Raw genomic sequence first — 13,522 nt, forward strand, 5'->3', positions numbered from 1 at the left:
CTGATTTCAGAAGCAGCCATGAAAACAGAACGCATTTTTCTGGACGCAAGAAACATGAATGCAAGTTCCCAGCAGTGTTTCTTTCATGAAGCCACTCAAACCTAGCACAACTAAGTGAAAGCTAAAACATGGAACAATGCTTGCACAGTTTTATAGACTAAACGTTCCCTTTAACATTGCACTTACAGCAGACTCATGGCAAAACTATTCGAGTTCAACCAAATTTACTATTAAAGTGCTTACCTTTGAAAACAAACTATTTAAATATTATACAATAAAGCCACATATAGTTTGCCAACACTTTTGTGTACTTTACTCATTATTATAATAACTGGTTTTACTTCATCACAACAACTCCAAAACCTGTTTTGCTGCTAGCACTAGGGATTAAGAGTCTTATAGACCTACGCAGGGGGCATTATTCAGACGTGTCGGCTTATCTAGCCACTTTGAAAAATGAAATTGGAACTGTGGAATTCTCCAGCACTAACTGGCCAATAAATCACTGTTGCTGTGTCCCAAAGATGCACCTATCATCTAAAACCGGCCACAAGAACTGGCCACCCACGGCCCCCCATTCAATTCATTTGCTGGTCCTCCCCAGAAGGACAACATCTTTTGGTGAACCACACAGGCCACCTCACTTGCCTTGACAAAGCCCCTTCCTTTGGTCGAAACACGTGTTGGCTGTTTTTTTCAAAATGCTATCATGTATTCAATATTTGCAAACTGCACCACTTGAGACATGCCTCTAGCCACTTTGTAAAATATAATTGGGACCCTGGAATTCTCCAGCACTAACTGGCCAATAAATCACTATCACTGTCTACCACGTTTGCCACATGCGCATAGTCGCTTCTGGTTTTCCTTTACCCAGTGCAACATTTTGGGATCTTTCGGGTGTAGTCCCTACCAAGGAACATGCTGAGGGCACTACCACTCAAATTCTATCCCACAAATGCAGGCCAAGTGCAGGTGATTACCCTAGTTCATCACCCTACCCTTTTTACTCTTCGTCCTTCTACTACATCTGCTAATGTATATGACCATACTGCCACAGCCAGAGACTGGCTGGAAACACCCTACTTGGAACTAGGTGAAATAAAAGTTCCCATTACTTTTTGCAGGAAGGCCTGTTGCTTGTTTTAACTGTCTTTTTCAGTTTTAACAAGCTGATTTTACAGAAGAACAAGTTACTTCTTAACTGCTAACGTTCTTTCGATTGGATGTTCCTCCAACGTATTCCTCATCTTAGATGTATTCCATCCAGCTTTGCTGCTCTTCGGAAATTTTTTCGGCAGAGGGCGGAGTGCGTCGATGTCGTCGAGACGATAGTCCCTCGAGGGCCTCCGTCGAGGGTGACGTCATCGGGTGTATAAGTAGCATGCGCGGTGCCCGTTGGTCTCAGTTCTGTTTTTCCCCTCTTTTGTATCTGTGATCTTGTAGTGTTTTTGTAGATTGTGCCGGCAGACAGGTATTAGCCTTGCGAGATCTGAGATGGCAATAACTTGGAAAAAGTCTACAGAGGGGTAGGTTGGGAGGGCGATGAGGAATACGATGGAGGAACATCCAATCGAAAGAACGTTACCAGGTAAGAAGTAACTTGTTCTTTGAGTGGATTGTGTCCTCCAACGTATTCCTCATCTTAGATAGGCTCCCAAAGCAGTATTTTGCATAGTACCTCTGGAGGAGGGGTCAGACTTTTTTTTAATTTTTTTTTTTAAATGCCTTTAGATGGCAGAATAAAGCACTGCTTTTCCAAAAGTTAACTCCCTAGACTGGGAAGCTTCCAGGTTATATAATTTGGAAAAGGTGTGAAGCGAAGACCAAGTTGCTGCTTCGCAAGGGGACCTTATAGGGACACCTCTTTGAAGGGCCGTGGAAGAGGCGATGCCGCTGGTGGAATGAGCTGTTAACCCTTCTGGTGGGTCTTTTTGTGCTAGTGTGTAGCATTCTGAAATGCAAAGCACGATCCAGCGTGAAATTGTTTGTTTTGTTACCGATTGACCCAGTTTTCTTCCAGTGTAGCCTATAAACAACTGGTTGTCCACTCTAAGTCTAGAAAGCCTAGAGATGTAAAAGCTTAAAGCTCTTTTAGGGTCCAGTCTTTGTAGTCTTTCTTCCTCCTTAGAAGGATGAGGTGGAGGATAGAATGAGGGTAAAACAATTTTCTGATTTAAATGAAAATCAGATATTACCTTTGGTAAAAATGATGATTTAACCCTTAACACAACTCTGTCCTTATGGAACACAGTATAGGGTGCCTGCAATTCGCTCACTCTTCTTGCTGATGTTAGAGCAACTAAAAAGGCTGTTTTCCATGTTAATAATCTTAATGGACATGTGTGCATAGGCTCAAAAGGGGCACACATTAAGAATTTTAATACCAAGTTTAGATCCCAAATCGGTACTTGAAAAGGGTGAGGAGGAAACACATTAGTGAGACCTTTTATGAATTGTGTTATCAAAGGAATTTTGAAGTAGGAGCATTCTTCCGATGAGCGCTTGAAGATGGAAAGCGCCGCAAGGTAACCTTTTATTGTTCCGATATTCAGACCTCTATGTGCTAGGGTCAGAAGGAAAGATAATACTTCCGGAATAGAACACAGAAAAGGATCGACATTCTTTTCTCTGCAGCAGTTGCCAAACTTTTTCCAACGGCACCGGTATAGAGACTTTGTTGCTGGCCTTCTTGCCGAAAGCAACACCTCCATAACGTCATCTGGAAGGTTCCAATCCCTGTATCTCAGCCTTTCAGATACCAAGCATGAGGGTTGAGCGTTTTGACCTCTGGGTGGAGACCCTGACCTTCCATTTGAGAGAGAAGGCTCTCTCTCTGAGGAAGACGTACTGGAGGACAGATGGACATGTCTAGAAGGTCCGGGTATCAACCTTCTCAGCCTCCTGATGACCTGAGGAATGACGGGAATCGGAGGGAACGCGTACAATAGTGGGAAATTCCACTCCACCACGAACGCGTCCCCCAGGGCTCCTCTCAGGGGAAATTCCCTTGAGCAATACCTTTCGCATTTTCGGTTGATTCCGGTTGCAAACAGGTCTACTTGAGGGGTTCCCCAAAGGGCGAAGATCTCTTGAATGACTTCCTGAGCCAGTTCCCATTCGTGGGATACCGTGCTCTGCCTTCTCAGAGCATCTGCCGTCATATTCTCTTCCCCGGCTAGATGAATTGCCGTTAAAGAGATTGCCTCCTGAATCGCCCAATACCAGAGCTGCATTGCCTCTCTGCACAGGGGTACTGACCCCACGCCTCCTCTTTTGTTTAGGTAGTGCATGGCCACTGTGTTGTCCCTCATTATCAGGACATTCTTTCCCCTGACAGATGTCAGGAAGGCCTTCAGCGCTAGTCTGATTGCCCTCAGCTCTAAAAGGTTGATATGTAGTTTGGACTCCGATGGAGACCAACAACTGCTGATTGTCAAATCTTTGGCATGAGCTCCCCACCCCAGGAGTGAGGCGTCCGTCACTACTGTGATCTTCGGCCATGGTTGACCAAAGGGTTCTCCTTTTAGAATGTTCTCTGTACACGTCCACCATAGAAGGTCTTGTCTGACCTTGTTCGGAATCTGAAGAAGATCTGTCATTTGACCCGAGAACTGGGACCACTGAGTCTTTAGGGCCCATTGAAGGGATCTCATCCTCAAGCGTGCCTGTGGCACCAGAAAAATGCAGGATGCCATGAGGCCGAGCAACCTTAAAAAGTCGTAAGCCTGGAGATTTTGGGCATTTTGGAATTTGGAAACCATCTGAAGGATGTCTTGAGCCCTCGAATTGGGAGGCGAGCTCTTTCCCAAGGACGTGTCTAATACAGCTCCTATGTACTGAAGCTGTTGGGAAGGTGTCATCTGTGACTTCTTGAAATTGAGGGAGAAGCCCAGTTTGTGGAGGAAGTGGCAGGTGACTTTCAGATGATCCAGTGCTTGCTCGGCAGAGCGCGCTCTGATCAACCAATCGTCCAGGTAGGGGAAGACATGAATCCCCCCTCTCCTGAGGTGCGCTGCCACCACTACCATTAACTTGGTGAAGACCCTCGGGGCGGAGGTAAACCCGAGTGGCAGGACGCTAAACTGATAGTGTGAGTCGCCAACTACGAACCTCAGGTGTTTTCTGTGTTTGAGATGAATCGGCACATGAAAATAAGAATCCTGGAGGTCCAATGACACCAACCAGTCCTGGAGTTGAAGGGCCTGAAGGATCTGAGAAAGGGTAACCATCTTGAACTTGTCCTTCCTGAGGAACTTGTTCAAGTTTCTTAAATCCACGATGGGTCTCAGTCCTCCGTCCTTTTTGGGGATCAAAAAATACGGGGAGTACCAACCCTTGTTCCTCTCCGCTGCAGGTACTGGTTCTATAGCACCTTTCTCCAGCAGGTTTAGAACTTCCTGCTGTAGGAGCGGGTTTGAAAGTTTCAACGGGTGTCTCCCTGGTGGATTGCTTTGAGGTTGCTTTAGAAAAGGAAGGCAATAGCCTTGGGCTATTATTTCTAGAGCCCAAACATCTGAAGTAATGGCTCGCCATTCTTGCAGATGCTGCGACAGCCTGCCTCCTACAGTTGTTTTGTGGTGCAAGTCCTCAAAGTGGTTTTGTGGCGGTTGTTGCAGCTGCTGATGGCAAAGAGGCTGCAGCTGGAGCTGGCTTAGCACGTTTTCCTCGTCCACCACGAGTGGCCTTTCTTTATCCCCTTTGACTGGCCATTCCTCTCATCTTCCCGTATGAGGTGTAATAACGATAGGATCGTCCCCTCCATGATTGCCCTTGCGCATGAAAAGGCTGAGGTTGCCTAATAGCAGCTCCTATGGATTTTGCCGCTGCTTTTGAGGTCTGCAACCTCTCAAGGCTCTCGTCAGCCTTGTTGCCAAAAAGGTGAGACCCGTCAAAAGGCATGTTCAAGAGGCGGTTCTGTACGTCTGGTGCAAAACCCGACTTCCGTAACCACGCAAACCTGCGCATTACCGTGCTAGTGCCCATGGACCTGCTTACACTATCCGCAGTGTCCAATCCAGATTGAAGGGATTCCTGCATGGCCTCCTTTCCATCTCTAACGATGGCTTGGAAACCTTCCCTTTCTTCCCCTTCTGGTATGTGCTCCGCCGCCATTGCAATGCACTCCCATAGAGTGTACAGAAATTTTGCCAAGGCACATGTGGAGTTGGCAGATTTTAAAGCCATGCTCCCGGCAGAAAATACCTTCCGTGCCCAACCATCCACACGCTTATCGTCCCTGTCTGGAGGGATAGACGGGTACGCAAGTTTGTTGGAAGCTGTGGCTGCCTGTATGACCAAACTCTCGGGAGTTGGATGTTTTGACAGATAGCCAGGGTCGCTACTGGCTAGGTGGTATTTTGATGCAAGGGATTTATTTACCGGAGGAATAGAATCTGGAGTTTCCCAATTCTTGGCCACCCTGTTTTGTAAGGCTACATGAAAAGGTAGTACTGGGTCTTCAGTGGGACCATGGTCCAATATGTCTGTTAAATAGTCCTGGACAAATTGGGCTGGTGGTCTAGCCCATCCCAAGTAATCTACCACCTTGGTCATTAACTGACGGTAAAATGGACTGGCATGCTCTCCTGGATCTGGTCTACCGAAGTCATTCTCAGGAGAGGTGTCAATGCCACTTGCATTGTGCAAAGACTCCACCAAATCCCTCATTCTGCTTTCCTCTGAGATCAAGCATTCTGGGACATTTGGGGTGCCATACTCCAATCCAAAAGGTACATTTTCCTCCACGGATCTCTCCTGTTGCTCAAAAATTGAGGTCAAGGATTTGAAAAACTCCTTTCTAGGGAGAGGCTTGAAAACCTTCTCTGGGAGAGGAGGAGGAAGAGGTGTAGTACCAGGCTCTGAAGGAATTACATGTTTTTTAACTTTTTCCTTCTCTTTTTCTGGCTGCCCTGGCTTGGTTGGAGCCTTTGGCGCCGAGTGTTTCGGTGTCGACATTGATAAAGGCGTCGATAAAGGCGTCGATGACATCGTGGTCGTTGACATGGCCTGCTTCGAGGGCCTCGAGGCGGCCTTCGACAGTTTCTCCTTCGAGGTGTGAAAGGTCTCGGACGGCGTCGGTGACCTCGAGCGGTCGACTCAACTCGAGCGTTTTTCACTCAGCGTCCTGGAAGGTTCCCTAGCCTTCCTTTTACGATCACCCGGGCTCGAGGGCGCGCGAGTGTCGGAGGGATGACGCTCTCGGCCGGCTTCCGAAGAAGGCGCGGACAGAGGCTTCGCTTTCTCAAACACCTCCATCATTCTGACCCTAAATGCTTCACACTCTTCGGAAGACGAATGTTTTGTCGGGCATTTCATTTTCGGAGACTCGTCTGACGACGAGGTGGAGGGAGATCTATGGCGTTGTTTCTTCGACTTTTTTGACGAAGACGACGAGCGATGAGAATCGCTTCGAGATCTGGATCTATGCCTTTCGCGTCGAGGAGATTTTTCCCCATGGGGTCTCGACTCGACGCTAGAGGCTTTCCGATCCTTCCGACCTACCTGTAGCTTTCCTCTCCTTTCTCGCAAGGCTTTTCCCGTCATCGCCTGACACTTCGAACAGGCCTCCATGTCGTGGCCTTTCCCGAGACACCACAAACACTCGCGGTGCGGGTCCGTGATCGACATTTTTGAGCCGCACGACTTGCATTTCTTAAACCTGATCTCGGGGTCATGGTCGGCGTCGATGATGTGGACATAATTACTTCTCGTTTAATATTATATTTCCTGACAGAACTCGAGGCGCGCCGAATGTCCGAAGCAACGTACTGCGGAAAAACAGAACTGAGGCCAAGGGGCGCCGCGCTTGCTACTTATACACCCAATGACGTCACCCTCGACGGAGGCCCTCGAGGGACTATCGACTCGACGACATCGAAGCATGACGCCCTCTGCCGAAAAAATTTCCGAAGAGCAGCAAAACTGGATGGAATACATCTAAGATGAGAAATACTTTGGAGGACACAATCCACTCGAATTTTGTTTTCGGTAGTTTGATTTTTGTTTTTGGGGGGGTCCCCCCAGCACTCTGTTTTTTTGTAGTTGTAGCCCCACCCCAACTACCCCTGTACTCCTTTTATCCCACCCCCCCATCCATTTTTTCAAAATACCGAAAACAATGTAAGAATTTTTTGGTAAAGACATTTCGGTAACATCACTGGATAGCGTCTTTTCAACCACCTGATGGTGTGACCACACAACCAGGAGATGATAGGTGTTAGAGCCGAGATCCGAATGCTGTACTTTGGCGCTGACCAGGTGTTCCTTAATCCTAAATGAGTTCCAATTTCCACACTAGTGAAACCAAAGTAATTGTACAATTTGCAATACAAGGAAGCCTTAACCCAACTGAATTGCATGTCACAAGAGTGACAGACTATATTGGAAACAATTGTACAAGCAATAAAACCAATAATTGTTGCAAACACCCAACTTGTGTGGAAATTGGAACTCATTTAGGATTAAGGAACATCTGGTCAGCGCCAAAGTACAGCAATTGGATCTCAGTAACCCACACCAGCACACAACCAGGAGTCCAGTCTTAGAATGCAAGGAGGATAGCACAGGGGCAACGCATTGGTCTTGGAAGCAAGATCACGCAGAGCAACAGAGGTTTGAATCCCTGATCCGCGCTTAGAAACCGAACTCAGGTACGGTATAAGGCGCGTGATAAACAAACAAGTAAATTAAATTTGTGCACTCTGCTCTGATCACCTTCATCATTCCCATACGCAGGCCAGGTCCGATAGCTCCTTTTGGGAATAGGACCCATACATGTATAGTTAGGATGAAATAAAGATGGAATGAAGGTTGCCCCGAAGAAAAGTCAACGCTTTCCATTCATTGCTTTCTGGTGCTCATAGCATTAGGCTGTATCAGAAGGCGCACCAGTGGACGTTGGCCAGAAGCATTATACACACAGGCTTCTTGGCTACATTGCCAATGGATAGGCGGGCCCAGCAGCGAGCCCTGAACCACTGCTGATCAGCCATGGAAGGGCTAGGAGGTTGCCTTGGATCCTCTTGTGTCTGGATGTCAACCTCTCTGCATTATTACATGGTTTCCTTGATAATCAACCACACTCTGGTGGTATACATGAGCTTGTGCTTTACCATGCTCAACAGGCAATATAGACTGCATTATCTCTGCTGCCATTAAGCACTGGTTTCAATCTTGGGGAACGTCTGGTTTAGCCTTTAGTCGTGACACCATTCAATGCAATCTATGTGATCAATCCAAATCTATAATACCGAATCCGAAAATGTCAATTTCTTTTCTCTGCCGCAGATCCCACCATACTCACCTTATATGTTTTATAAACCTTACCACCCCCCCACCACATATAGTAGCGGGGAAATGTGCCTTTCGAAATCCGACACGGTTACATTGTCGGATTCAGCATGTTTACTGTCGTCTTCTACTTCCTCTTGCAACTTGCAAATGATTGTAGAGTGGAAATTGCAATAACTGCTGATTGGAATATTTTGTGAGGGAACGGTTCCGCTCAAAATAATATTTCAATGAGTTTAGGGTGGATGCTCCTTTCCCCGGCGATGGTGGCTTCAAACCAAGGGCAGCTCTGGACTGTGGGGTCTCTGGTTCCCCGATTGCAGCTTAAGTAAATAAATCACTGTTCTGCTCTTTGAGGCTGCCTTTCCAGGATGCAGCTCTGTTACATGAACTAAAGCCCTGAGCTTCGATATTCCTCTTGCCGCCGTACATTACTGTGGGCTTTTGGAATCCCTTTCCTAACATGCGGATCCTAGGAGACATTGCTTAGGAAACCGACATTCTGATTCCCGAGTTTACCCCACACTTGCTTTTCTTTGAGTATGTTTGTGTGTGCAATACAATTTGAATGAGTGTGCACATGTGTGAGTGTTTCTGTGCATGTGTGTATATGCAAGAGAGGTTGAATGAATTTGTTCGACCAGTAGCAACTCTGTGTGCAGCATGAGGTGAGCAAGTTGTTGAGTGAGTGAGTGTGTGTGTGTGTGTGTGTGTGTGTGTGTTTGTGGGAGGGTAGGCACACTAGATGTACAGTGGCGTCATGCTGGCATTTACTGTGGGTACCAAAAAGTATTGTAGATTGGCAATAGTGACATATTTTGACACAGGCAGCTTGAAAGTGTACTTAATAGGGCAATGCTGGCATATGTCGTGGGCAAATTCATGAAAGGGTTTTACAGTGGAATACCTACAAATGTGAGCACAGGCAGGATGAAAGGCGTTTTGCAGGTCCTTGTTGCAATATATTGTTGGTACCATCATGAAAGTGTAGGACAGTGGCAACACTGGCACATAGACATATGCAGTATGAAAGGTTTTACATGGCCATGCTGGCATATAGTATGGGCACCATCATGAAAGTATTTTACTGTATGAATACTGCTATATAGTGGGGTGCAGCGTCATGCAAGTGCTTACAGTGGGAATGCTGGTTGATGTTGTTGCACAGCATCATGAAAGGGTTTTAGATGGGAATGTTGTCGGATAGTAAAAGTGTGAAATTTTGAAGCTGTTTTACAGTGGAAATGCTGGCAGATATTTTGGGATCTGCATCATGAAACTTGTGCATACTGTTGATGATCTGGCATCTTTCGTATTTTTGTATGTGTTCCCTATAGAACCAGTTGTACACTGTATTGCTATTTACTTCATTTGTCTCAAAATGATGGAGTAAAATGCACTAATTCAAACGATTAATGTCAAAACGTTCTCGGAAAGACACCCCCCAAACCATCCTACATTACTTAACACTCCATTGCTGTGCTCCGTCCCTTGCGTTAACTTATGGGAAATATTTATGACCCTCCACTAAAACTATTCAATGGCCACCAGTGACCTTGATCATTTAAAATACTGGTGCCCCCCCCAAGCCGCCGCTTGCCACCCTGCCCCTGAAAATTGACTTTAGCACTGCTTTTAAGACTGTCTTCTCAGCATATAGGTCTATTGGACAAAAGTAGGCTGGAAAACTATCTTTGGATGTTGCCCAGAGCGATGGCAGCGGTTATGATTAATTTCAAACCCAGCAGTCTTCAGTGTTGCAAATGTTGCCCTAATTGGCATGGGTATGCCGAGAGGTGGCATCGAGTTTGGTGTGCTTAGACCTCTCACTGATGATGCCCAATGTGGCCGAAACATGTCTAGGTTCCATCCATCACTCTTAAGTGTTGCTCATCAATGGATGTATATAGCTCAGCAGACCACTGAGAAGGAGCAACTCGGACCACAGCCCAACGAGTTGCAACTGTAAAATCATGTGTGTCGTTCCTCTCCTTGATTCTCTGATACTCTCAAGTAAGAACGACTCGACTTTCATCACAAAAAACAACCACGATGCGTCTTAGGTCTTCCTGTTTCTCACTTTGCCCTTATGACTGCCTGCCATATCTCGAAAAAACGTTAAACTTGTCAAAGCAAACAAGATCTGCTTGCACCTGTCTGAAGAATGTCTCTCTGCTCAGGAAAATGAAACCTTTTCTTTCTTCCAATTTGCGTGCCATCGGCAAACCTGCGGTACAAACCAAGCTGGACAGCGGTAATTCAATTCTCTGTGGCTTTTTGTGCTTCCGCCCTGCCGCCTCTTCCAGGTACTCTTCAGGCCACAGCTAGATTGGTGCCGGTGACCAGGCTGCTTGCAGAATTACACCCATTGTATTCAAACTACACTTGAGGCCTAATTCACAGAAGCGTTTTATAATGGCGCGATCCCATTGGGAAATGCCTTCAGTCTCATTAAGAGTTTGGGTCGTGCAGTAAAAAAATGGTAATCGCTGGGATTACTGCCACTTTTTTCCACACAGCCAAATTCATAGTTTCAGAGAGAAGCTTGGAAACAACCACTTGGCTTTGTGCGACAGAAATATCCACCACACAAAACCATTACTGCATGCGGTAATGACTGCAGGCTGTAGTATGCAGTCCCCGTGGAGTCCCACAATGGGGAATAACTGAAGAGTGCACATGACGCTAAATCATGCTGACCCTTCCCGTTCAGGCGGTATTCGGCTTTGGTGGTAGGTCTGAAGGAAATGTTCTCTCCATTTTCTGATTCTTGTTAAGGTGTGTCACCTCACCTGCAAGGCCCATGGCCGTTCTATTTTACAGACAAGTTGGTGATCGTGGCAGCTCATACACCTGCTTGGTCTTCCCTAATTACCATCCAACTTGCTACTCCGTAAAGCTTTAAAATCTATGGGCCTCATTCCGAGTACGACGGTGCGAGGAAAAAGTGGTAACAGAAATTTACTGCCACTCTTCCCGCTCTGCCATGCTACGAGTATGGCCCAGGAGGGGCGGATTTACCTCCAGCATCATGCTGCAGGTAAATCCCCCCACTTTCAGCAACAAAAAACACCAAAAAATTCAGTCAGAATTACTACAGCGATAATTTTGCAGAAAACCCCCACAGAGTCCAATGGACTCCAAATACATGGGGACTAACACTGCCACTTGTACTCCAGCGGTAAACCTGCCGGATCAAGTGGCAGTAACAGTAATTCTGTTGGGCGATTTACCACCGGAATACTGCCCAACTCATAATGAGGCCCTATTTCTTTACCCACACTCTCAGTCTTTCAGTTCTCTTTATCGTGACTTCCTTCTGGATGGAGCGATCATGTTTTGGGGGATTTTTGTTCGCTCTATCTGTATTCCCTGTTCTTGTAGTTTTTCGTTTCATCCCCAGTATTCCTTTATCTTTTCAGTAATGCATTCATGAAGGCAGCAAAAGTGCAAAACGCTGCTCTCCGCGAACTGTGGGTGCTCCCGTGTTCCTAGTCTGCCTTGCCTTAACCAATTCCCTCGCTGCTGCCCCTACTGAGTGAATTTGGCGGATTAAGGCCGTCTGGATAAATGTAGACACTCCGTCAAATAAGAGATTTAACTGTGACACAGTGGCCCCAAATTGATGTTTGCTTTCATAATACAGTGCATTTGCATAATGGAATAGGAAAACCACAGGCGGCTTTCCATTCATGACGCTTGGCTACCAAACCCTTGGAGGGCAAATGCTGTGAACATAATGACAAAAGCAGTGCGCCACACGTGGACAGCCCTCCTATTAAAGCCCAACTCGTATTTTGAGATTAATCACACTTTGTTTTTCAAAAGGTAAACTTGTGTAGTCGTTAAGATAGTCATATGCATGAAAAGACTATAAATGACAACAATCTTAGTAAAATAATATTTCTGTGGTACATACCCAACTGTGGGCGTAAGGGGGCTTCAGTGGGAGCTGAAATAAAAACAGCAACACAAAGGATTACAATATGCACTGCTGTGACACACAGTACAACACAACTCAATAGAACTAAGGCTTCTGCTTTTATGCTTTTTATTTTTTCAACATTTCCATCCATATTTAGTTTTTAGTCATTTTATTTATGTTTATCGACATTTATATTGGTTTTGCAAAATAAATAACTTGCAAACAGTGCTCTTCTGCATCTATACAAATGAAAGATTTAGCGTTTTGATGTCTAATGGCGGGCTCACAGAGGTGGACTCTTGCACATCAAGCTAAGGTCCACTTAAATACAAACAACTGCTCCTCGTGTTTCTGTGAGAAACATCACTGTAGGCCTTCAGACAATTTCAAAGGGAAATAAATCACTTTTCAGCAAAAACTATCTTGCCGAGTTCCATGTAGACCCGAGGCCCAAACAGCACCCCAAGCTGAGGAAGCTCTCTGCCCCCAACTGCTGTGAGTCTTCTGAACATTGCGTCTTTGGAGCCTCAATAATATGCAACCAAACTTCCAAACAACATCTGAAAGTCATCCTTTGCTCAACAGCTCAAGCTCACACATCAAACAGTCCAAAGCTGCACACGTCTCATGCTTTACACACATTGTACTAACAGATGAAATGAGCATTATATCCAGTGTGCATTGCATTTTCAGAAGGAATGCACTTTTGAATTACTATCACAAACATGTTTGATAAATTGGTGCTTATTCTTGTGTTTCCAAAATGCACTTTGATTGTATGCAAAGCAGCCAGCATCCTATGTTCAGGGCACCCACATTATTTCACACCTAGCACCGTCCCATGCCCCACCCACATCACTGACAGTCTGCCCCCCCCCCCGCCCCCTCCCCCCACCGGATACATCCTGCATGCGAAGTGGAGGGGAGGGGAAGTCCTCCCCGGTACATTTTGTCCATTTCCAGCACTGATGAAGGGCAGAACAGACAACCTGAAGATCAAATCACGAGAGGTCAATTTCAGCTTTTTTCCCTCATTACAGTTAAATACTGAAAGAAAACAGTTATTTCCATCTGTACTTATGTGTAAAAATTTGCAAAAACGAAACACTCTGTTCCCTAAATATAATACATGCAGTTTTTACACTGGTCACATTTCAAATGTGTTTTAATCATTAAATATAATTTACCGTCATTTACATTAGAAACAGTAAATAAACCCAGAGGCCTGAACCTCCAAACAGCGATTCACAAACATGGCGACAGCTAGAAGGTTTATTTGGAACTCATCCCAGCTGCAGATTCTGC

At 45.8% G+C, this 13,522-nt stretch overlaps 1 protein-coding gene across 2 annotated transcripts in view; it reads right to left on the reverse strand.

The window, feature by feature from the left end:
• The window catches only part of RELN (reelin), a 2,335,047-nt gene that overhangs the window by 1,683,711 nt on the left and 637,814 nt on the right, over positions 1-13,522 (reverse strand). For both annotated transcript variants that reach the window (XM_069628072.1, XM_069628071.1), the window contains exon 5: positions 12,212-12,244. In XM_069628072.1, coding sequence (XP_069484173.1) covers positions 12,212-12,244 — 33 coding nt within the window. The remainder of the gene's footprint in view (positions 1-12,211; positions 12,245-13,522) is intronic.

The sequence above is a fragment of the Ambystoma mexicanum genome, chromosome 12 (assembly GCF_040938575.1).
Source record: "Ambystoma mexicanum isolate Mex_15411 chromosome 12, UKY_AmexF1_1, whole genome shotgun sequence".
Lineage (NCBI taxonomy): Eukaryota > Metazoa > Chordata > Amphibia > Caudata > Ambystomatidae > Ambystoma > Ambystoma mexicanum.